The 25,260-nt window shown below is 35.3% G+C and overlaps 1 protein-coding gene across 1 annotated transcript in view; it reads right to left on the bottom strand.

The window, feature by feature from the left end:
- The window catches only part of RYR2 (ryanodine receptor 2), a 314,450-nt gene that overhangs the window by 172,340 nt on the left and 116,850 nt on the right, over positions 1-25,260 (bottom strand). Inside the window, exons 20-26 of the mRNA XM_050709825.1 lie at positions 24,477-24,718; positions 21,572-21,764; positions 19,684-19,900; positions 17,567-17,671; positions 12,043-12,146; positions 7,302-7,385; positions 2,936-3,095 (exon numbers count right to left, since the gene is read on the bottom strand). Of these exons, the coding sequence (XP_050565782.1) occupies positions 2,936-3,095; positions 7,302-7,385; positions 12,043-12,146; positions 17,567-17,671; positions 19,684-19,900; positions 21,572-21,764; positions 24,477-24,718 (1,105 nt within the window). The remainder of the gene's footprint in view (positions 1-2,935; positions 3,096-7,301; positions 7,386-12,042; positions 12,147-17,566; positions 17,672-19,683; positions 19,901-21,571; positions 21,765-24,476; positions 24,719-25,260) is intronic.

The raw sequence follows: 25,260 nt of genomic DNA, 5'->3' as shown, positions 1-25,260 counted from the left end.
TTCAGAGAACGCTTTCCTCTAAGTCTCTTTCAGAGGATGACCTGGTAGTCAAAATCAGAACCTGATTCATTCCATCTTCTTTAAGCATCTCAGAAAACCTAACAAAGGGCTTATAATCTTAATTTAGTATTTACTAGGTCCAAGTGATAGATCTCTATATATAACAATCAGTCCCTGGCCATCAAAAGGATTTAGATACCTACACAGTTCAGTAATTACAAGCCTAAAGTGTTCAAAACTATACCTCTATCTTCCACAAATATTCTCAACAGCGGACTATCATTTGTAGTATCCAAGAGTAGATTTCATTTGCATGTTGAGCTCTGTCATCCAGTGAGTAGGGCAAGGAGTCTAGGAAAGGTCTAAGTTCCAGTCTAGCCTCCAGGACAGTAATTTAAGTCAGAGGATAAAACACAGGCAGCTGACCAGTGAGTAGATAAAGTCCTCCTCTTTCTCTCTGCTCTCTTCCAGTGAGCCTCCACAATGCCACAGCATTTTTAGATTCAATGGTAAGGTCAGTTTTACCTAAGTACAGCACTAACAACTTAAGAAAGACTTAAGGATTCTTCTGAAATTTAGTAGCAGTGTTTGATTTGAGGTGTTTACATGCCTTAGTGCATTTGTCAAACGATTATTTTTTTTTTAAACCAAAGCTGTAGCCTGGGAGCAGCTCTGCTATCTTTCAGGGACCATAATAAAACTCATAATTATTTATTATCACATGAAGGCTCTTCAAAAGCAGAATCTTCTATATCAACAGACACGTCAAAACATATATAAGGACAGTGTATAAATAACTTGTGTAAATGTAAAGGAGAAATCTTTTTCTCCATCTCCCACTTCCGTTATATTCTTTTGCTTATCATTACCAACCTAATAACACTCAAGAAATCTTGGACATCATCATTTAGCTGCCTTTTTCACATTATATCTCACTAATTCAGAAAACATGTAATTTATCTGAAAATTCACTCCAACAAATACAGCAACGTTATTTGTTTTTTTTTTCAAAGATGCACACATACACCGAGTAGGTTAAACTAGACTCAAGATCTAAGAAACCTTATTTACTACATATGTGGATTTGAATTTCCCAATGCTACTTAGAAATGTAATTAGCAAACAGATGCATTTGATCCCAGTAATTTCTTAACTTCATCTTAACAAATAATCTGTTACAAAGATAAATTTAACTTTTGTTAATGGTTCTATCAAAGCTGTAAAAATTTCCCAACTTTCATTCTTTTCAAATTCTCTGATTGGCAACACCCTGCATTGAAAATGTTTGCCTTCTGGGAGAAAAAAAAAATTACAGGAGGCATAGTGTAAATTATTGAGTTCATTCTTTAATATATCAGAAATATTTCTTGGGAGAATCTTGAGACAGACAGACTCTCATTCTACAGGCAAATTGTGCACTGCCTCCATAAACATAGGATTATAGCACTGGGTTCAAGAATGAATCAATCTGCTCCCCCTACCTGGCAACAGAGAAGAGAATCATCACTTCCAAAACTTCTCACGATTAATATTCTAACAAAAATGTTAACACCACTTCAAAGGGCCATCTTCCCTTATTTAAAGGTGCAGTATTAGGGGCAAATTTAATCCTGTTGTAAGCAGAGAGTGGCACCAAGACTGAGTCATCTTCAGTGTCTATATAGTAGGGGATACTGTACATATTCCAGTCTGCAAACACAAGAATTGGTTCATAGTGTGCCTAGACCCAAATACAGAATGTAGATTTTTTTGATAGCTTACAAAGTACCTAAATGATAGCTTTACAGTAAGATACTTTAATGAACAATGCTGAAATGCTATATGGCATATAATTAGTTGCATAAATGTATTTTTGCCAGTATGTGATGAGTTGAAGCAACTAATTTAAAATATATAAAATCAGATTTCTTTTATGCAAGAGCTTTGCAAATAGAATGAGCTGGGTTCCTGTACAAAAACAAAACTTGAAATGTGCTGAACTGAAATATATAATCAGAACTTTTGTCAAAAATGAAAACACTCTTTGTAGGCTGGAAATAAGATGTACCTACAAAACAGTGTTTTTCATTTTTGCAAAAAAAAAATGCACAGCGCAAATCCATGAAAACTCGTATTTTCTCCCAGAGGGTGGATTTTACTAAAATTTCGCTGTGATATGCTACCATACACTTATTAACAGAAGATAGGTTTCCCTATATAAAATTCAAAGATAATCACAAAAAGAATAGAAAATATGACTCCTAAGGGAAAACTAATATAGCAGCTGCTTTGAAAAGCAACAAATTACTCATTGTAATTACTGTACTCATTGACTTTAAAAAAAAAAAAAAAAAAGAAAGAAAACAAAGACCATGAATTTTGCTGTTAACAATCCACCATGCTTAATTTTTATTCCACTCCTTTACAACACATTCCGACACCTACCATATAGCTTTCCTACTCAATGAAACAAGATAACAAGTAGGCCTGGAACTTGGAGACTGGCTTAACTATTCTCAGTTACATATTGCTTTTACCAGAAATATGTTAGCAAAGTGCTTACTAGAAGTTCACATTCTGTTTTTGCTGGATCAGCAAAAACATTCAATTTCCAGGATTGCCAACATTTAAATGATACCCCTACTGAAAGTCAGTGATTACATTTCCTAAAATACTAAAACATATTAGCTTCCTGCATGCAATTTTCTCACACTGAGATAAAGATACCATAAAAGAATACACAACCAACTTTTTTTTCCCTGCTTATAAAAGCAGTCTTGTATTGCTAGAAGATCTAGCAAAAGGATTGCTTTAATTACATATTTTTGCTCTCTTGACTGACAGACTAGCATTCATTAGAAGCTTATTCCTGCTCTTGTGTACCAATTATTCTCATTTAACTGTGAAATATCTCAATAAATAAGTGCTTTCTTAAGTGACTGAAGTTAGCACTTACCTGCTGGATACCATAGGTCCAGCCTTGCCTGATACGGTCCCTTGCCCACACATTGTGAGCATTCTCTGCTAGTTTATCCACCATAGCTTCTTGAGAGGGGGTCAGTTTGATAAAACTCAGATCCATGGGAGCAGGCTTATATCCACTCAACAACTGGTAGCTGTCAAAAAAAACACAGAAGTTGCAGTTACTTGTCAGTAAGAAAAATAAATAATAATAGGAATTGCAAAGGAAAGAAGTGACAAGTATGCAATATTCTATAAAAATAATCTGTCTTTTAGAATAATAACATACTGACATCTGATTTTTTTTTCAAGCTATTTGCATCTTGATCAGATGAAGTAGCTGTAGTAATGAAAGCTACACCAAATGATCTGAACTAAAATGTTTCCAAAGTATTTTCGTACTTCCATACATTTAAAGTAGTAGATTAAGATGTGATATATCTAAATAATTGTATGAACACTATCATAATTAACTCTGAGCACTTTGCAATAATTATTAGAGTTTAACTACTTCCTACTGATGGAAGAAAATATTTTCTTCCTATTGCATATAGGACTGTAAGACAGAACAGGTTAAATGGATTACTCAAGATCACACATGAAGTCTGTTTATTGTAAATTTTTCTTTATAATACCTCATCCCTTAGATAACCTTTAAATCTTGGAAGCAAATATTTAAAACTTAAGCATGACTTCAGAACAGTTCCCTTGTTATTTTTAGCACTCCTAAGAATGAAGTATATTTTGCATTTATGAAGTTGTTCCCACAGAATTAATTATAGTCATCTCCCACATTGCTTATGACCAAGCTTTCTTCAATAAAGAATGTAACACATATGGTAACGGGTGCAGTATACCAGGACTTACTGAATTTAAAACCAAAACCTACAACACTAAGCTGCACCATTGGGATCCACCCACACAAAACAACTCTTGCTCCAGAGTCTTCAGAACACAGAATGTAAGAGTCTTGCCTAGCATTTCTCTGTAGGAGGGAAGGGGATTTGATAGTTTTTCGATCTTTTGAAGTAGTATGCCAAGCATATTAAAATAATAGTAACAGTACTAATAATATTGGCAACAACAACAGAAAGTTCTTGGCCTTGTTAGCAGCTGACCTGTGCCCTCAATCAAATTTTCAAAAAAAAAATAATTAATAATACAGGTCTGGTTGCAAATCTTTGATTCTTTGCAAGCAGAAATGACTTGATGAAATATTATGACTGCCCAGTAAAAACAACTCAATAACCATTCCAGTCCAGCACGTAAAGGTATGTAGAAGCATAGTGTCTCCTCCTTTATGCGTATCTGGTGCATGGCCTTTTCAACCCAAAAGGGCTAATAAGAGGGAAGCCGTAAACAAGAACATACAGATATGTAAACCTGTTAAGAGAGTCAATGATGACAACAAACCTGGCCAATCTCACTAACTGGCAAGCATATGAGTGTGAGAGACTATTTTCAGTCAGATTATCTTGCTAAGGGCCTTGCCAAACTGGAATGATAAGGAAAGAGGGAGACAAACACAAAGACAGAAAACCTGAAACATCCAGAAGCAAACCTGGTCAGTGCTGCTAACTGATGGACTATCAAGGCACTGCAGGCAAAACGGGGCTTTGCAACGCATAAGGATGTAACCTTTATGGTCCGGATGTTGCAGGGAGTCGGTGGGACACGTACCAACTGCTCAGGAAATGTACAGGGGAAGGTAAAGCAGGAAGAACAAAGCAGGGGGTAGACAGAAAGTGGGTGCAATGTGTGTCGGTGGTGAGGTGCTGGCCGAGGGCTGCAGAGCTCCTCTGTGAGGCAAGGCTGTGGCTGCCCGGTGCCAGACACAGCCAGCTCCAATGGCCCCACCGCAGGCCATGACTGGGCCCAGCTACCACAGATGGGAGCCTAGGGGAAAGTGTAATTAAGAGCAGGTGAAACACTAAGTGGCAGTGCATTCTTCCTTGTCACAATCCCCTGCATAACTGTTCTCCTGTGCTTAAAAAGCTAAGATAGCCATGGATATTTCTATGTAACAGCAAGGTAAAAGGACCAGGTGTCTCAAAAGATGTTCATGTTTTTTTGTCTCAGAGAATGTGTATACTTTATTTCAGGATGTAAATGGATATTCATGAAGTATAAGTATCAATGGATCCTTAAAACCAAAAATATTCTGTGCACACAAATTCATGTTCAAAAACTGTCTTGAGCTGCAGAGAGATGTTACCATTTGCAACAGCCCCAGCTCCTGTCTGGTCATCTGGTGGTCTCTACAAATCAGTAAAATGACTGGTCCTATCTTGCTCAGTATCTCTGCTGGTCTTATATTCTAAATAGATTTAAAGAAGTAGGTAAAACAATCTGGAATAATTTTCAAGCTGAAAATTTTGCTGCTTTAATAGCACATTATCACTACCATACTGATCTGCCATGGATTTATAACAAGCTTTATGGAATCTTTATTTGTACTATCACCTAAAGTTTAACAGAGAGTAGTAGAGGTATGTTTTTTAATGATTTGAGTATATATTCTGCTCTCTTGATTAAAGATTTCCAGCAGTCTATGTGAGTTGTTTTACAAGAAAAAAATGTCAACTTTTTTCTTTTAATTCTGACTTTTTTATATCCTATAGAAATACTAAGTATTCAGAATTTATTAAAATAATAAGTTTGAATATTTCAGAGAGATATTTGCAAAGTAAAGGTTATTTAAGTTTGGACTGTTCAATAACCCAGTGTAAAGTTATACCTGGAAAAAACTTTGTAATAAAAAGAGAAATTACAGCAACAAAAACTGTATTTGCAGTGCACTTTAAACTATTGTTCAAACCGGTCCAAAAAAGTACTTTTGTGAAGTTATGCTGTATTAGAAACGGCAGATTTCTGGCACAAACTTAAGTTAAAAATGTGCTTTTCCTCAATTTGTAACCCATGCAGCTGTGATGCCAAAATTCTGTAAGAGTGACACAAATACAGATTTGTTTTCTTAGCATTTTACAATCTTAATTGTTATGACAGGATGGCAGGAAAGAAAAAGCAGAGTTAAGAAAGACAAGAATATACACAGCAGAGATGCAAAACTGCTTAGAAAGTAGAGCAGATGAGCTAATTGCATTCAAGTGATGTCTACTGCTGTTATTTCTCATAACAGGATAAAGCATCTGTGTCAGGCAGATATAAGAACCATTGATACATTATCATGGGAAAGTTGACCAAGTGTTGGGATATACATCTGTATCACCTACAGGAACACAGGAAGTGACATCTCTTCTCCCATCAAAACCTTAGATTTTTACACACTACCTCCTGTAACTCTTCGTTATGGTTAAGTCTACTTTAGCTGCAGAAGAACAATCCTCCTTCTCTCCAGGACTGTACCCCACACAAAATGAAATCTAGCCTTACAAATACACACACATATCTACATCTTGAAATTGCTTTTCTTTTCTTTTTTTTTTTTTTTTTTGTATCCATTGTATACAAGGTATCAAAATTCTGACTTGGTGTATATGGTTGGACCTCAGATATCCAAAGTTAAGACTTTCAGTGACATTAAGATAACTCAGCACTGGTGGTACTAGCACTTATTAGCTCTTAAAAATAAGCGAGGAACCTGAATTTCTAATTTAAAATTTGGAATAACAAAAAACAGAAGTTCTCTTCTGAAACTGTGACCTTTACTGTTCTACGTTTATTCACTTTTTAATCTCTTTTATCCTAAGCTAGACAAGCTTACAAATCATTACCTCAAGCATATTGGGACGTAGGGTTGTGATATGCTAATCACCAAGTATAGTTCCATTGCTTTCAGCTATGTTTATGTTCCCAAATTTTTCATTCCCAAACTGGGAGGCATACTGGTAAGGAAGAAGCCATGGCACATTGGCTGGACAATGAGAGTTTGTTTCAAAGCTGCAGAAGTGGAGCCAAGTCCTAGCAATCCTCTTGACAATCTTGATCACTTGGGAAGAAACCAGGCAGCTATACCACTTCTCTAGAGGTCAAGTCACTACATGGCCATTCTACGACTTTCAAAAGGGTTGAAAGTAGCATATCAAAAATATATGGATGAGTTGGCCATAAAAATCCCATGAAAGGTTGCTGCAGTAGACTCTAAAAAAAAAAAACTTTGTAATGATGAATTGAAAGGCAGGCATTTCAATATATCACACAAAAACTTGGTCTACACATCAGATCATAAATATCTAAATGTAAAAGTGTAGATGACGGTATGTGTAAATTTCTGAAAATTCATAGGTATGAATGTATAGCTAAGTATCAGTGAAACCAGCAATATAATATCAAATTATTATAACAACAGTTTGCTTAACTCATTCTACCTAACAAAAAGATGCATTTGAATTTCAACTTACTTCTTTGGAAGTTTCATTTTTTTCACTTTTTCTTCAGCATGTTCATCAGCAATTCCAACATGGCAGCCTAATGCCAGCAGGGTTCTGGAACACAGGAATCAGAGATAAATTACTGCCAGTGTTTCTATATTGAGTTGTTCCTGGGTATATAAACAGCACCATACAACAAACAAATGAGACCTATGGGAATGACAACAGTGTAGAACAGAGAGAGATCAACACCACTTTTTTTGTATATGTAATAAGCTTTTTGGTGATGTTAAGAAAATGCCACAAGATGTTCCTAAACAGCTTAGTAAAAATATGAGTGGAGTACTTCAAAATGGAACTATCATATCATTTATTTCTTCTGTGTGGGGCATCAGTTGAAAGATTACCTGCAGTTGAAATATATTTTTCTGCTTCATATACCTATGTCTATGGCTTACGTACCTATTCAGACTGCTGTATATCAAAACCTTTTTCTGCTATGTCATGGTTCTTCTGTTGTGGTTTTGGATGGGATGAAGTTAATATTCTTTGTGAAGTTTTGTGTGATGCTGTGTTTTGGATTTTTGATGAAAATGGTGTTGATAGCACACCGATGTTTTTGTTTGTTGCAGAGCAGCGCTTACACAGAAAGAAGGACTTTTCTGCTTCTCCTGCTGCCCTGCCAGCAGGGGGCCTGAGGGTGGGGGTCAGCCAGGGCAGCTGACCCAAACTGACCAAAGGGATATTCCATACTGCAAGATGTCATGCTTGGCAATAAAAGCTTGGGGAGATGGTGAGGAGGTGGGGGATGGTTGGAGAGATGGCATTTGTCTTTCCAAGAAACCGCTAGGCATGATGAGTCCTGCTTTTCTGGAAGTGCCTGAACACCTGCCTGCCAATGGGAAGTAGCAAATGAATTCCTTGCTTTGCTTTGCTTGCGCATGCAGCTTCTGCTTTATCTGGTAAACTGTTTTTATCTCAACCCATGAGTTCTCAGTCTTACCTTTCCAATTCTCTCCTCACCCCAACTAAGGAGAGCGAGCGAGTGACTGCGTGGTACTTAGCTGCCTGCCAGGGCTAATCCACAACACTTCGAAACTGAAGAAAGGAGAACAGGCAGGAAATGTCACCTGTTATCTTTAAAACATGCCTTCTTTAGGAAGAGGCTGTTACTCAGATTTTAATTGGATTTGGATTTTGTTAGGCTACACTACTAAAGAGAGGGCTGACACCAGAATACACTATAAGCATTAGACCAAAACAGCCATCACAATGCTCAGTATGGATGTTACACATTGATCCACTTTCAAGCTAGATACAGGGTGCTATGGACCACAGGGCTTCTACCACAGAGCTGCTGACCCAGGCACAATATTCTGGCCTGACCCTGTAAGATGAAGCTTATTTCAGAAAACAGTCACTATATGACCTCAAAACAGGGCTGACAATATTAATTAGCTTTCTCATAACTTCAAACCTCCTCCTTTCCATACATTCATGTTATCCAGCAATGTAATTCTTAAATCTCATTCATCTTGAGGATTTATATCAAGATCCATCTTGATCTGTAACTCATCAATTATTTGTTCCTGCTCTTAATTTCAGTACTGGGTTATCAAGTCTTAGCTTCTTTAACCTAGGTGCACTACTAAAATATTAACAGTAAAATGAAAATAAATACCGGGCAAAAGTCAATAGGACAATTTGGTGTCAGATCAGAAGTTTCTCAAAAGCTGAGAGCAATACCCATTCTTTGACTGGTTACACAAGAGAAATTGCACGTGTAAAGCTTGGACTCCAGTCCCAGTTTTAACAATGTTGAAGGAAGCTACAATACAAGGTTTTGATTTGTTCTTGTCTCTATATAAAAACAATATTTTCTGGTCTTGTTCTAACTATATTTATTGCTCTTGAACTGACTGGGGAAAAAATGAGCATAAATACTGCTCTAGGCATATATCTCTTGGCAGATGAATCATATGTTTCACGGAGACTTTTAAAGTGGATTTTTAGTGCTAGCTATGTGAAGTAAACCCTATTGTTATGGTCTGTGAATCCCAACTTAAAATTACATAGTTAAATCAAACACCAGGAAATCAACATGCAGTGGCCACTTCCTGCAAAACACATAATTTGTTAAAAATGCTCCATGCAGATATATTTCAATTGGCATAAACCATACCTGATTCCCATACAGTTATCACCAGCATAAGTAACAGAACATATCTAACAGGGGAAAGCAGTACAGAGGAGCTAAGCCCCACTAACCCTAATTTTCTTTTAATGTAAGACAGGAAATTGAACCCTACTTTACCTCCAGCTGGACAGAGCAAATTCAAGTCAGAGAGTCACAGCAGGATTAAAAGGCATCTGGACCCCATGAGTTAGATTTTAATCACACCTCTGTTTAACTTTTGAGGCTGAATCATCAATACTGGTGCAGCATGAAAGACCCCTGCAGCACTTCAGAGCTGAACAAGAAAACCAGAAGTGCTTAAAGGAGTCTTTTTAATGCAGCCCTTAGCATAATATTGATATAAATAGTTATCACGCACACAACTGAGTAAATAGGTAGATATGGGAAATTCAGCCATAAAATAGGAAGCATCAAAACAGAATAAACGATCAAGCTACACAACAAATATAAAAATGTGCAGAAACAATATGAGCAAGCATATTTCAGACCAATGACATTTTCAGAGGTAACTCATTCCTGAATCTTGACATTTCATACAGTATATCATTTTTATACTTCATGAAAGTATTCAATCATACTGAAAAATGTACAGAGATCTTAAGATATTGAAATGCTGTGTCAGATAATGTGACTCAGAACTTTCTTGTTTTCTGCCTCTCATCTAATATAGCTGACAGCAAAATTGGCAACAAACCAACAACAAAAAACAATTACAGTAAGAAGTTAATTCTTGATGCCTTGCAACACCTTCAAGAATGAAGTACACAGTTTGGAGCAAATTTTAAAGACTATAGCATGTAGCTGATTAGAGGAAGTTTTAAAAGAACATTCTCTTTCTCTCTTCTCCACTGTCTGTTGTTGAAGTTGACTGCCAGTAAATATGAAATACCACGTAAAGAACCAGTAGCTTACAATTCGAGTCATCACAACATGCATTATCTAGAATGGGTTAGTAGACTAACTTTTTCAACTTTGCAGGCTTGCAGAAATGAAACGACCATGACGCTCATTTCCTAGTCCCTGAACAGAAGATATCTACATGACAAATACAACATGATACTGCAAAATTAGAACTGCATACTTCAGAAAAACAGGGACTAATACAACAAAATGAAGACTAAACTCAGTAAATCATGAATTTTGAGATCCACAGAAAGCTTTATGTTTTGGATACTATCCATTTAATAAAAAGGCTCTCTCGATATTAAGTAAAAAAATTACTAAAATAGAAGAAATCCATAATTTATGTTTATACAGCCAAATGGGTTTATACAGTCAGGGTTGGATTAGAAAACCACTAGTCCTGAATCAGTAATGATGCAAGAAATACTAAAATTTGTTTAATATTTAGTGAAACATTATGAGTGTACATTTAATACTGAGGGTATTATTTTAATGATAAGCCTGAGTCCTATTATATAGATTAATCCAGAAAAAGATGCATCTGCAGGAAAAGTTGATGATATATTTCTTAGGCTCAAAACTGGAAAAGAAGAAGCTATTCTGGATTCTTAGCACATTATTGTGTTGAAAGGAGCCTCAAAATTTCCTTGAAATTCTAGTACCTTGCTGAAGACAAATTTGAATTTACTTTCTTGCCTCCAAAGGAGTTCAAGTTCTCTCTGAATGAAATTTATCTCTGAATTAAAACAAAAGTCACCTTTATTAATGCTATGTACAGGAAAATGCAACTATATTTTACCATGAAATATGATTTCAATAGATTGCAAAGAGGAGTGACTGAAGAATCATATATTTATTAGTTCTGAGAACTATTTTTATGTGTTGGTAATACAGTGGAAAAAATATGTGAGAAATTACTTTGGCTAATAGATTTCCAATGCATTCACAGAAAAATAAGAATTCACATCTGCTTGACTGACAAAGCTGAGCTGAGAAATTGCCTCTTTGTAAGTCAGATAACTAGATTACTTGAACATACCCATTAACATCCCACTGAAATTTTCTAGCATTCCAACTGGAGAGCTGCCATGAAATTCACACATCTAACAGCTCATCCACAATGCATACTACTGCTGTATGGCAATATGCACAGATACAGAAATAACTTATTGTTAGTCATGTCCAAAAATATCTATCGATTATCAAAGTATGCTTCATCAACAGAGAAAATTAAAACTAATTAAACTAAATGGAAGTACACCAAACAAGAAATAAAGAGTTTTTTCAAAGCTTGGATCTATTTCTCCTTCCTTCAAGCTAGACAAAATCTGCCGGAGTTGTCATTTCATAATCAGCACTACCACAATAACAAAACAATTTATGAAATGAAAAAAAAAAAGGCTTATCACTATGTATTTGCACTAACACAAGCTAACAGAGGTCGTTTGTTACTTACACAGGGTAAAACTTCCAGAGACATTGAAAGAAATTTTATCAAAGCCATTTGCAGTGCCAAACACATCATTCATTGATGGATCTGACTCTCCTTTTTCATGTTACTGCCATCACCCAGTAAGAAACACTACATGTCAAATTATAATTCTGGAAACTGCAACTCCTTAGGTTTGAGGAAATGCTTACTGTAAGCTTTAGAAGTTTGAAGCAACTTACTTCAGTGTTTCAAGTGACATTTGCAGGTTATAATTTCTCTCCTGCTCTGGCAATTTTGAGAACTCCACTAAGCATGGGTGTTGTCTTTTGTTGTCATCTCTAACCTGAAAAGACAGTAAAGAAATAAATTTAGCATGTCTTAAAAACTACCTGAAATTTAAAAACAGTTCAAAACACAAAGTACTTCAGGATGATCTTGTCAGCATTATGCAAACTGAAAAGCACTTCAAAAAAGAAAAAGTCTGTATTCTCAGACTATTTTTCATAGTATAAGCATTCTGTTCAGGTAAGGCAAGATTTGTATTTGCAAACTGATCTCAAGTGGAACATGTGTTGACTTGTACACATCATCATACAAAAGTTCACAACAAATAAGCAAATTTCAAGAATAGCTCAATTTATTATGTTTTGACATATAGCCATAAAATAACAACTCATCTTCAGCACAGTGTTTGAAAAATTATGTATCCAATTTGTATAAATACGCTAATCTGAATAGTACTGAGGTAATTAGTGAATGTAACAATATACAGAATTAAGGATAAATTTACCCTATCTTTTAAATTCAGTGAATGTTTGTTTCTTTAAGTTATGTTCAGTGGCATACAAACAGAATTCAACCATTCAGCAGTCGCAAATAACTGGAACATGAATTTAATTTTACTGTAGGAACAGCAGTCATGAAGACCATAATTTACAAAACCCTACCTTTTATCAACATAAAACTTCAATCCATAACATTTTTAACCAGCACTTCATATTCATACTTTTAGCCTAATATTTGTCATAATTAGGAAGGGCAACATGAGATGCCAAGATCGCTGAGCATTCTACTGCTCTCAGATTTCTATCTTCAACATTCTAGAACACATTGCTCAGTCAGTAAAATCTAAAAAGACTGTCTTGCAAGAAAGCTTGATTACAAAAAAAAATAAATATAATTTGCAAATATTAGCTAAAAGATGCAAATTAAAATGTTGATACTTGCTCACTTGAGACTACACTTATATGAAAACATTTTTTCAAAATAGAGTTGGAATGCAGGAAAAAAATGACAAGGGTTGTCATTTTTTTCAATGCCACTTGTTTTTAGAGCTTCAGTTTACTTATTTTCAAAACGTATAGACTTGAAATTAAAAGCCAATGTACTTTCAAGACAATGAACTACATATAAGGCAGCCACTAATTTGTAAGGAAGTTGTTTTTTAAACAAAGCTTTTATAACAAGGTTCAAGTGATGGATCTGTGGAGAGAAATAAATCCAAGCATATCTTTTTCCTGACAGCTAGGATGTGCAGAATTATTATTCGCTTGACAAACAACAACAGTGCTACTGAAGATGTTATCACCTCTGCAGTTTTCAAGGGAAACAGACAGCCAACAAGATACTGAGAGTTAATCTGTTTCACTTTACCAGGTGCAGGTTGGGGAACACTTCAGCAATTCCACCTACAGGGTGATAGGTAGCGAGGAACAGCTTGACATAGGAGAGGACATCACAACCCTATATACATGCTCCTGTGATTTGACTCTCTGATAGCTCTCAAAAAAAAAAAAAAATCAGTTCAATAGATCCCGAGGAGAAGCAAGCCTATTCATGTAGTGCCTTGTGCTGCTGCAAGAGCTGGAAACACCTACAGCTCTCTGGCTGCACATACACTATTAGAGCAGTTAGATGCACTATTACGGCATCTTTGGCTAAGACACAGCAAAGTACCCTAGAAATGGGTGTCTTCCATTTCCACAGAGCTTAAGAATATGAATTATCTACTCCTTTTCAATGACACCAAACTTCTCCTCCATATTACACCTCTTTCACCAGTACTGACCCCATATGATCCAGTGATGAGATGGAACTCAGGACAGAGCTGCTACTTCAGAAGTAGTAGGCTCAACACTTGTTGCTTTGAGAAGTTCAAAAGTGACACAACAGACCTGCCTTTGTATGCAAATAGAGAGAAATACGCTATAGTTGTCTGTTACTTTCTTCTCTTTGTTTTATGATGACCGGAAGCAGTAAACTGACTTGTTTTCATGGCCACATTTCCTTAACTAGCTTCAGAACTATCAGAAGAAGCATGTAGTCATGGTCTCTTCTGTTGTACAACCAGCCAAGTAAATCAAATACATAACAGACTGCAAGTAGCCCTATAATCTGGGTGTTCTGTAATTCTCAAAATACTAGGTGTGCAGCAGCTCCATGGCTTCAAGCTATAATGCAACCCACTGTCACGGGGCAGGTTCTCGTGGTATTTGACAGAGAGCGCAAATATAGCTCCAGTCATGAAGGAATTTTCTTAAATATTAAAATAATGTTGTGATATTTCCGAAAGTGTTTATACTATAAAAATAAATAAATCTCCTTTTACTATTTGAGTGTTGCCTTTCTTTTCAAGATGTTGCTCCGTTTCTGAAGGGGGATATAACTGTGATATGTATGGCACACACTCTGCATAGAACACAAAGGATACTGATTACCACAGACAGCACTTAAGCAAATAAGCTGAATAAGACCAAAGTAGGAGAATAGGCACAGGACTAGAACTGTGTACACTGTGAAAACATTAGAATAGTCCTCAGCATGGTTTTATCTCCAGCTAAATAACTCTATTTCAAACAATTCCCAGGCATTTTTACAGTATTAAAATCATGCTCCCAGTAAGCAGCATGCAAGTGGTCACAATGTTTTAGCAGCTATAGGAACTAAGAGTATGGACGTGACCATTCCATGACACAGGGCATAGTCCCAGGCAGTAGTGGTGTCATAGGGAGTTTGTTTGGTTTTCATTTTAAAATCATACAGTCTTAAAATTATCCTATTGATAAAGTTTCTCTAAATTCAAGTCCTGAGTGCTAATTTTACATGAGAACCCACAAAGTGAATATGAACATGGATCACTGTTGTGGCTTAAACCAGCCAGCAGCTAAGCAGCACACAGCCTGGTAACTGAAATTTAATTTATATTTATCATATTCTTGACAGTTTTATGTTTTTCTGTAACAATAACTAAATTGGACATTACTACTTAGTCTAGTTTATTTTATCTCATTAAAAAGTCACATTCCTTTATAACATCTCTGAGTAACACATTTTTGCATTTTCATCTAAGCATATAATAATTATCAAATTGAACAGCAGACAGCTGTTTATGTTTTGGATTGAAAAATATTCACAATCTCAATGGGATATTTTTCTGCATTTGATAATGTTCTTTGGACAGCCAATACAAGCAATTTAACTGTCAAGCAACTTGATCAAAATTATTAGCAGCTAAAAAGAGATATTCATTTGAGCAGACATTGAAAATGTTATTTGCAGGTTTCTTTCCAAGACCTATGGTAATGTGCATCAATAAAATGACTCAGTATAGTCTCCAGTAAGAAAGACCAATTTAGTTATTTGTAGCCAATTTAAATCTTAGACTTCACATTTTTTTTCTGACTTCCAATATTAGTTGAATTTCCCCCAGTGACTCTTTTTCATTCTACAGCTACAATATACAATACTTTTTATTATATATTCAACATATTCTGTAGGTTGCCTTCCCAGCCCCACCCTTTTTTTTGTTGTTGTTGTTTCTGAGCCACAGTATAAAGTCTAATGCCTAGCAAATACATTAGTGATGGAACTTGTGACACCTGTCAATTCTTAATTTTTGTATCTGTTTATATATGTATAGGGAAGTTTAAGAGAAAAAAAAGATATGCAGATGCATCTAATGATTTTGAGTTTGGAACCTGAATACCACTCAAATTCACACACAATTAAACCACTAAAACAAACAAAACAAGCAAACTTTTTAAAACAGAAGTCCTCAGAATATAATTTAATTTTGTTATGCTAGCTTGTTACTTGGTTACAGGTATAAAATACAGTAGTAATTGCACAGTAAATACAGCACATCTCTTTGGTGATCTGATAGAACACGCAGCTGGTAGACAATATAAAATGCAACCTACAGCAGATATATATTCTGAATATTCTGGAGAGACAGTTACATCTGTAGATTCTCTGTATTTTAGCTTTTAAACATTTTTAAACACTGACTTTTAAAGATGAAAAAACGCCACTCCTTCAGAAGACCTACCATGCATCTTGCTGTGAATTAAGAAGAAATCTAATTAAGATTAGAGCAGTCATACGTATACCCCTAAACCAGCTAAATTTGGTTTCATGCCTTACCTCAGTAACTGCAATATATCAATTCAGATAACAAGAATGGGATATAGCGGCTTGAACTGATAAAATCTCCCATGAAAAAACAAGATGATTAAAAAGTCAATCTCAAGGAGATAATTAGCAAACACTCAGTCACATTTCCAAAGTGAATATATCCAACCACATAACACTAAAGCCAGAGAAATCAAGCAGAACATGAAAGATTTAGCACCTTGTTTCATTCTGAACTTAACTACATTTATCGCTGCTTAAATTAATGCTATTCATCTAACTGATTAAGTGAAAATAGTGCTCAAAGTTTCAGTTAGATTCTTGATGGTAATTATTGGCTGATATGATTGCCCCACAATTAACATGTTTTGTCATATTAATTTAACTGTTTTTGTTTGTTTGTTTGTTTGATGTGGTCAGGAAGGCAACAAAAAAAGTCACCAAATCTCTGTTCATCAAATCTTTTTAAGTACTGCAACATGCAGCATCAAATACAATTCCTATGCCCAGTTATATATTACCTCCATAGTCGGAACTCTTCAGAAAACCAAAATCTTCTTTTTTTTTTTTTTTAAATACCATACATACGTTCCTATATATCCATACATGTGTTCCTATATATCCATACATGTTTTATGTCTAGTATCTCCTGTGTGTTTTTATGTTCTGCACAAACACCATCTGGTATCCATTAAATAAGTAACTTTTATTATTATTATTATTTTATTTTTATGATTCATTAAAAAATCTAATTGACATAATCGATTGCATTTTGTATCAAAGACAGAAGCCATGTGTTTTTTTTTTCTGCCAAGCTCCATGAAAATTAGGAAAGCAATAAGAAAATAGTTATGATGTGAAGCACCTAATACAGACATTAGCCTGAAAAGTTAGAGAGAAGGAAGGAGAAAGGCAAATTTAATGGCATTTCATAACCTTGGAAAATAAGAAATACTTATTTTTCATGAATACCTTTTGTGTGGAACTTTTAAAACAGTTATTACAGTCAGTTCATGCAAAGAGAACCAAGAATAATGATTTTTATTGGTTTATTCCACCAAGCAACTGAACTTCTTGCCCAAGAACAAATAAAAGGTGTAAAATCCACTGTGTGTTTTCTGTGCCCTTAGACTGGTGGAAAGCTTCTGCATCAGACAACATTTATACCAGAATTTTGTTTTTGAAATACACAAGCACTATTGGTTTACCCAACTACTTGCAGCAGAAAGGGTCTAAAACCTTAATAACCTTAGGGATAATAAATTAAAAAAAAAAAGTCCCATTAGCACTTTGAAGATGATTTGCTAAATAATACTATGTAATTAACAGAAAAATAATTTGGAAGGTACATACTGGTCCATACTGCCAGCCAAGTTCAATCTTATTCATAACCCAAAGTTCATGAATGTTCTCTGCTAATTTTTCTCTAATCCTTTCCAGGTGAGGAGGCAAAACAATCTAAAGAGAAAAGAGAGAAAGAGGCTGTTACAGAGAAGTTGTTTGACAGTGCAACACAGACTTTCATAACCATCAAACTTTGTATAAACCACATCCCTCAACCAATCCTAAATAATTATTCAGTTCTTACTGATTAAAGTGATACAGAATTCCCAGATCAACAGAAATACTTTAACATATGCCCTTACAAATCCCTGAGTTTGACCAGCAAAAGAAAACAGTTTTAAACCAATACCTCCAAATGGCACAGAATATGTTCCTGGCAGCTAGGTAGAAGCTACACAAACCAATAACATTTCTCAGATTAAAAAATAATAATGATAATAATAAAAAAAAAAAAATCAACAACCAAAGTAATTTTCTGAAAAACACTTCAGACAAATACAAATGTTTGAGAATGCACATCAATAAAAAGAGAGAGATCATGATGACAGGTAAAAAGTGAAATCAGGATTGCACGTCACTATCTCCAAAATTTTAAATCAGATACTCTCTGTCTCAAAAACCAGAGACCTTAAATATACAGTGCTGTAAATCCTGACAATGTTACCCTAATTGTTAGTATTACAGAGCAATAACTAATGACACATGTAGAATGCTGTATTTAGCACGTATTGAAATTAAGTAGCAGGTTTTTTTCTTTCTTATGTTATTTTTCCAGGCACAAGTTCCTAAATATAGTAAAAATGTGACTACGTAGTGTCTAAAACTTTGTATTATCTAGAACTCTGCTGAATTGGAAAAAGAACTTAATTTTTATCTGTGTTCAGAGATCAAGCTCTTTGCTATCAGAGAACTTGACAAAGAATTATTGTTCTCTCCCACTACGTGAAAAAACAAAAAGAAAAATACAACTTCAATGCCCACATTAAAGTTTCTGCCCACAATGAGTCAAATGCCACACTCAGTAACCTGCAAGGACAGTAAACAAATAGGGCTGAAGCTGGCCTAAAGGTCTTAATACAAAGCTTTTAGTAATTTTAATTAAACTGTAATAAAAAGACATTTTCATTATTAAATAAATTATCTTGAGTGCCATCATGTGGCACCTACAGGGCAACCACGTTATCAGGCCCAGTCAGCATGGGTTTATGAAAGGCAGGTCCTGCATCCTGGCTTGTATCAGTAATAGTGTGGCCAGCAGGACTAGGGAAGTGATTGTCCCTATGTACTCAACTCTGGTGAGGCTGTACCTCGACTACTGTGTTCAATTTTGGGCCCCTCACCACAAGAAGGACATGGAAGTGCTGGAGCATGTCCAAAGAACGGCAACAAAGCTGGTGAAGGGTCTAGAGACCAAGACTTATGAGAAGCATCTGAGGGAGCTGAGATTGTCTAGCCTGGATAGAAGGAGACCATATCGTTCACTACAATTACCTTAAAGGAGGCTTTAGGTAGGTGGGGATTGCGCTCTCCTCCAAGGCACTAAGTGATAAGACAAGCGGAAACGGCCTCAAGTTGCACCAGGGGATGCAAGGTTGGACATTAGGAAAATTTTCTTCACTGAAAGGGTTGTGAAGTATTGGAACAGGCTGTCCAGGGAAGTAGTTGAGTCACCACCCCTGGAGGTCTTCAAAAATGTATGCATGTAGAGCTTAGTGACATGATTTAATGGTGGACTTGGCTGTGCTAGGTTAAGAAGTTGGACTAGATTATCTTAGAGGTCTTTTCGAACCTAAATGATTCTATGATTCTAAGACAGTGGCAACTGTCAAAACAACACATTAAATTCAAATATTCTTTTTCGTATACTCTAATATTAAGGCCAAAATATATTCTTCACTGCAGTGTTTGTGAATTGAAATAGATGAAATTTTTAGTGAGTGCTATATGGACTTTGTGGTGCCTGTGACTTTCTTCCAGTTTTCAACTTCTAATGATGGAATGTATCAGAAAAATTCTGAGAAAAAAGACAAGTTTGAAACAAGCTGTAAATTCAAATAAATGTGCAATAAGATAGCACTATAATATCTGTGTTTGCATAAGGAAATTTAATCTTTTAGTTTCAATACCTGGCTAGTATCCACAGGAACTGGGGTAAAAGCTGCTTGTGACAGAGAAAGAGTGGGACCCAGTAGGTCTCTTGTGTAGCTGCGATCCTGCTTGTACTCTCGGCTATGCTCCACTTTAAGTTTCTCTTTTGGTAGGACAGCTTCAAAGCAGGGGGCATATCCAGGTGGAGGAAGGAACTTGAACTCTCCATGGCGACCTCCAAGCAAGAAACGTACCCTGTAAAATCAGAGTTAATTTATATAATTGAGATACCTCTGGTGTCAAACCTCATCAGTTTGTCAGCCTAACAACTTCTGAATGTTACTGAAGAAAAAAAAAAAAAGAGAGAGAAAGAAAAAAACACTGTTACAGTTTATTTGCATTGTTTACATTTGAACTTTAGTGCTGGAGTAGTAAGTGAAAAAAAAGAAGAAAATTAAACAAAGCATTTTTTTTCTTTTACTTAATTTCTACTTCAATAAAAACATTCTAAATCAGTGATGGGGGGGGGGGAGGAGATCAGCTTGCTTGACATGCCTATGAAATAAGCAGTAGGCTTTTGAGCTTCAGAAGGCTGAGATTATAGCCCAGAGTAATCAATCAGGAACCTGTCAACCCTCTATACATTGGGAAATTCTCCATTCTCTCTCATTTCAGAAATGAACCTAAAAACTCAGCAGAATATGATTCTTCCTTTTCTCTCACAGAACACTAAACATTTAGGATGCAACACAACAGCTCCTATATTTTCTTCCCCAAATCACATACTTGTCATGTTAGTAGAAACCTAGGGGAAAACATTCTTTTATTCATTACAAAATGGTGAATTTTTCATAGCTTTTTTGTTCCTAAAAAATTTAATGAATGAAATTACATGAAAAAAAAAAATATATATATATATATATAACTTCCTAGAACATTTCAGTTCTAAAGGAAAAAAAATAGAAAATCCCTGGCTTTGCAACAGAATTATGTTGTCCCCTCTTTAATATTTGCTGTGTCTCATAAGATTGCTGTCAGTCCTATACAGCCCATGAATAATATCTGTCAAATATTTATCTCATGAAATAAAGCATGATAAGGCATACAGGCAAACAGTTCTGCATTTCACAGAATGCATGTCTATAGTTTTATCACACTATATCTTTTGTAACTGTGTTGTTCAAGGGAAAGTCTAAAGAAGTGCATTTTGCGCCTGGAATAAGATGCTAGCATTTAGTTTCTGTAGTATTTATGAGTTTTTTAATGATCTCTAACCAAGCATCTCTCCAGCAGAAATCAGCTTTCAGCCTTTACCTTTGGCAGTTCTGCTAAAGTCAGTCCTCCTGCTGGAATTTCTCACAAACTTTTTTAATATTATAGTCTCAAACTATTGAAAACATGGAAGCAGAAGTCTGGTACCTCAAGTGTGACTTGAAATTTTATAGAAAACTGGTACAACAATCAGAACACAGATTGACTGAATTCCTATTAATCCGTCCTGCTGAAAAGAAAGTGTACCACAATTTCTTAAGGTAAATGCAGATAATATATCTCCAAATAATAGTTACCACCTCATAACAAGTGCCTTTGGGCAAACATTTTTAATATCAAAGACTGATAGTTTTTTTTCCCCATATATGTTAAATGCTATCCTGGAAGCGAATGTGCATTGTAGAATCAGCTAAGAAATCATAAAGCTGTTCCAAAGGCTTATCTGCAAACCACCTGAATGCACCTATGAAAAATAACAGATGCACCATCTCTTCAGGACTCCTTTGTAGCTTTCACTATCCAAGAACTGGAGCTGTGCCAAAGAAGCAGATGTCAGGAAGGGAAATGAGAGTGAAGACAGCCAGGGAAATAATTTAGCATATTCACATCTACTGAAAACAAGAGACCAGGAAAAAAACTACACTGGATACTAACTTTATTCCTGCAGAGAAGCTGACAACCGGGAAGAAGAGGCCATCTATGTTGAAATTCTCAAACATTCCTTGAACTGGCTGACCATTTATCCGAAAAGAGATGCTGGGAGCACTCAGATCCAAACAGCAGCTAATAACATCATCAGTTCTTAACAGATGTTGGTTGGGAGAATTTACTGTTCGTGCTACACAACCTATGGAAGCAAAGGAGACACATTTAGCTAAACTTCAGAGAATCATACAGGTGTTCACAGCAGCCTAAAAAAAAAAAAAATAGAAACAGGAAACATAGCAATAGAGCACACATTCATTAATTCACGAATTCACCCTATAAAATCCAAGACCTGATTTTAAGCTTGCAATATGGTGAAGAAAAGCACACAACCACATCTACACAAACATCAAGCTATTTTAATCATAAAGATTAAGTTATATCTTACATAAGTGAAAATAATTACTGATAACCCTTATAAAGAGTCAAAACAGGTAAATTAAATTTTATTCCTCACAGTCATGTAAAAGCATATTGCAAAACAAATATAAGTGCGTAATATGGAACCTAGTACACTTAACTAAAGAATCCTTCATTATTCAAGATAAGGACAAGTATTGTACTTCTAATTATTTAGGAAAAGCAAGATGGTTCTTGTACCAGAAAATGGGCCAGATCATGGTACCCTTGCAAACCTGTTTCAGATGATACTAGGCGGTTTCATAATCACACACTAAACTAGTATTTTCCCAGCACATATCAAAGATAACATCAATTTTGAAGTATATATATTCACGAAACACTGCTTTGAGAAGCAGCTTAGCTTTTTTTTTTTTTTTTTTTTTTTTGAAAATGTCAAGGGTGACTAAACTTTAAAAGAACTATTAGTGAAAACAGCGGATGCTTCATGTATTCAAGGTGTTCAACTTGAGACTAGATGCCTTTTTAGATATTAAAATTTAGCCAAATATAGGGGTCATTGGGTTCAATGAAGAGCTGACTTTTTAAAAGAAATATGTAATGGTCTTTGATTTACACAGTCAACCCAAATGATTTAAGTCTCTTTTCTGGCCTTAGGCTTTAAAATTCTATGAGCTCCACTTCTCTATATTAGAGAAGTAATGGCATGACCAAAGAAAGAAATGCAAATTAAATGTGATTCTGGCAAAGACCTGTTCCAGAACAGCAGCTCAGTGGTAGGAATTATTGGTGCTATTCATTAATGCAGTAAATACTTCATTCTCCAAAGATTATTTTCAAAATGTTTCAGAGACTTACCAGCCTGGGATTGTGGAGAAAGAAGGAAGGCCATGATTTTCAACATTCAACTATTTCAAGTCCTTCTAAGTTTGAGATGTATGTATTACATTTCCCACAGAAAATGTCAAGGAAAACAATATTTTCAAATCTGTCAGCCACATCCACAACAGAAATTAATATTAAAAACTAAGTATACGAATTTGGTCTGACTTTTTTGACTGGGATGTATTATTGACTTAAGGGCCACAAAGATTATCCATTTATTCTGTGACATTTCTGATTAAGAAGGTTCCATCAGGTAGAAAAATAATTCTGATTTTAAGTAACCTTGTGTTTCCTCCCTAAAAGTGAACCTAACTACAAAAGTTATTTGGGTTACCTCATTATTTTCTGTTTTTTCTTTAATAATACTTCAACTGACAAACTCAATTATGACACATCTTTACTGACACCTTTAATTATGCATCATTGTTCCAAAGCAATTTTCACCATATATGAGAGCAAAAGTGGCAGCTATGTTATCAAGATGCCACTCTAGTGGGTATATTATTACTTTGTGATACAATCTTCTGCTATTTTGATCGGAGAAGTTTTTTGAAATGTAAAACTCTCTTCTTTTCCAAGTACCTAGCCACAATGCCTCAAATCTTCAGAGACACTGAATCATACATACAGCTGACTCACTAACAAAGTCTCTCTCATCTGTGAAGGGTCTTCAAAAAATAAGCTCATATCTACACAGTGGCACAAATTGCCAGTCTAACAAGCCTCACCCAGTTTCCTGTCAGTTCTACACTTTACCACTACCCAATAATCTCTCAAAATCAAAGGAGACATTTTTTCCTCAACAAAATGAAACTGCAGTAGAAATGTTTTTCAAGTTTAGGAATCTCCATGTGTAGAATTACCCATTCAAAATGATACCTTGGAATCTTTGCATGTTAGCAAAATCAAGCAAAAAAGATAACTCTGATGTTGCTAAGCTAACTCAGTTTGGAGAGAGAATAAGATATTTGCAGAAACAGCAGCAAATCCAAAAAATTTGGATGCTCAGTCCTGCTTTTCTAGAACTTGCATACAGAAATTTCTATTAACAGATGATCCAGTATGGGTCAACGACATTTAAATAACGAATACACACTAAACACACCATATACAAGGCAGGAATATGATTTTGCAAGTTATGTAATAAACAGTTAATGTATGCAAATAAAGTGTTGACATCACTACAGAAAAAATATCTAGTTTTAAAATGTATAGCAAAAAGCATAACTATGAATCAAGTCTTTCAGGCTGTTCTTCCACTATCACACAGGAATTAGAAATACAGACTACTATTCATCAGAAATCATTTTTTGTATTTTGAAGTTTTAAATAAAAATTTCATAATTGCTATAAAAAACAGACCAAAACAAATTATTATTCCACCTGCATTACTTTGTATAAAACAAATTTTTCAATTTGCAATATCAACTTCAAACATATTCTGACGGGACCCTGTTTCTGGATATGTCAAGTGTCAACTGAAACATCCAATTCACTGCTGAAAAACAACCTCACTGGAACTCCAAGTTTAACAACCTTGTATTAAAAAAAAAAAAAAAAAGAGAGAGAGAGAAAAAGGAATAAGAGACAAAAAAGGTGCAAAGACTACCTGACCACAGATGCAGACCATCGAAGCCATAGGAATACAAGTCATCACCAACACCATTTCCTCCCCATTCTGCTCCTCCCCCTGGATACGGTGAGTAGCCCTCTGTTGAAGCCCAGCCCACTCGTAGATGAGTTGATTCTGCGGTCACAAAGGGCTCTAGATGGTCCACCATAAGTTCATAGTACCATTTTCTGTACTGGGCAGAGCCTTCACTAATCCCCAAAAAGATATTGGGTCGCATGCTAAAGGAGAAAGCATAAAAGTGGTTATGAAAAACTCACCTCAAGAACTCAATGTACTACTGCAGACTTATCATTTAACTCAAATTTAATGCTTTTTTTTTTTTTAATTAGAATAATATAGGTAAAATTAAGAGCTGCTGACATTTAATCTCCTTAAAATATTTTTTAAAAGTTTGACAAGAGCTATCTTTCAGAAAAAAACATCATTGGTAAATTAGTAGCAAGATCACCCATTAAATCTTTTCTGACTGAACACAGTACCATCTTAGTCAAGACTTTGCCCCAGCTCTACGATTTAATCAATCTAATTATCCAATTTAATCTTTTTTAAATATGGGCTAGCAACAAGAATTTTCCAGTACCCTGAAAAAAATACATCAAACTTCAGTACCTTAGAGTCCTCCTTTGCCAATTATTTGTGGTGAAAGTTATGCAAGTTTTGTTCTCTCTCTAAATGCTCTCAATGCTTAATTGGTCTTTCTGACTTTTGTAAAATAATATTTTTCTATATCACTGCAAGAATATAAATATACTTATTCATG

This window comes from Cygnus atratus, chromosome 3, assembly GCF_013377495.2.
Source record: "Cygnus atratus isolate AKBS03 ecotype Queensland, Australia chromosome 3, CAtr_DNAZoo_HiC_assembly, whole genome shotgun sequence".
Classification (NCBI taxonomy): domain Eukaryota; kingdom Metazoa; phylum Chordata; class Aves; order Anseriformes; family Anatidae; genus Cygnus; species Cygnus atratus.
Note: the sequence above shows the minus strand (reverse complement) of the source record. Positions and strands in the feature narration are given on the sequence as shown.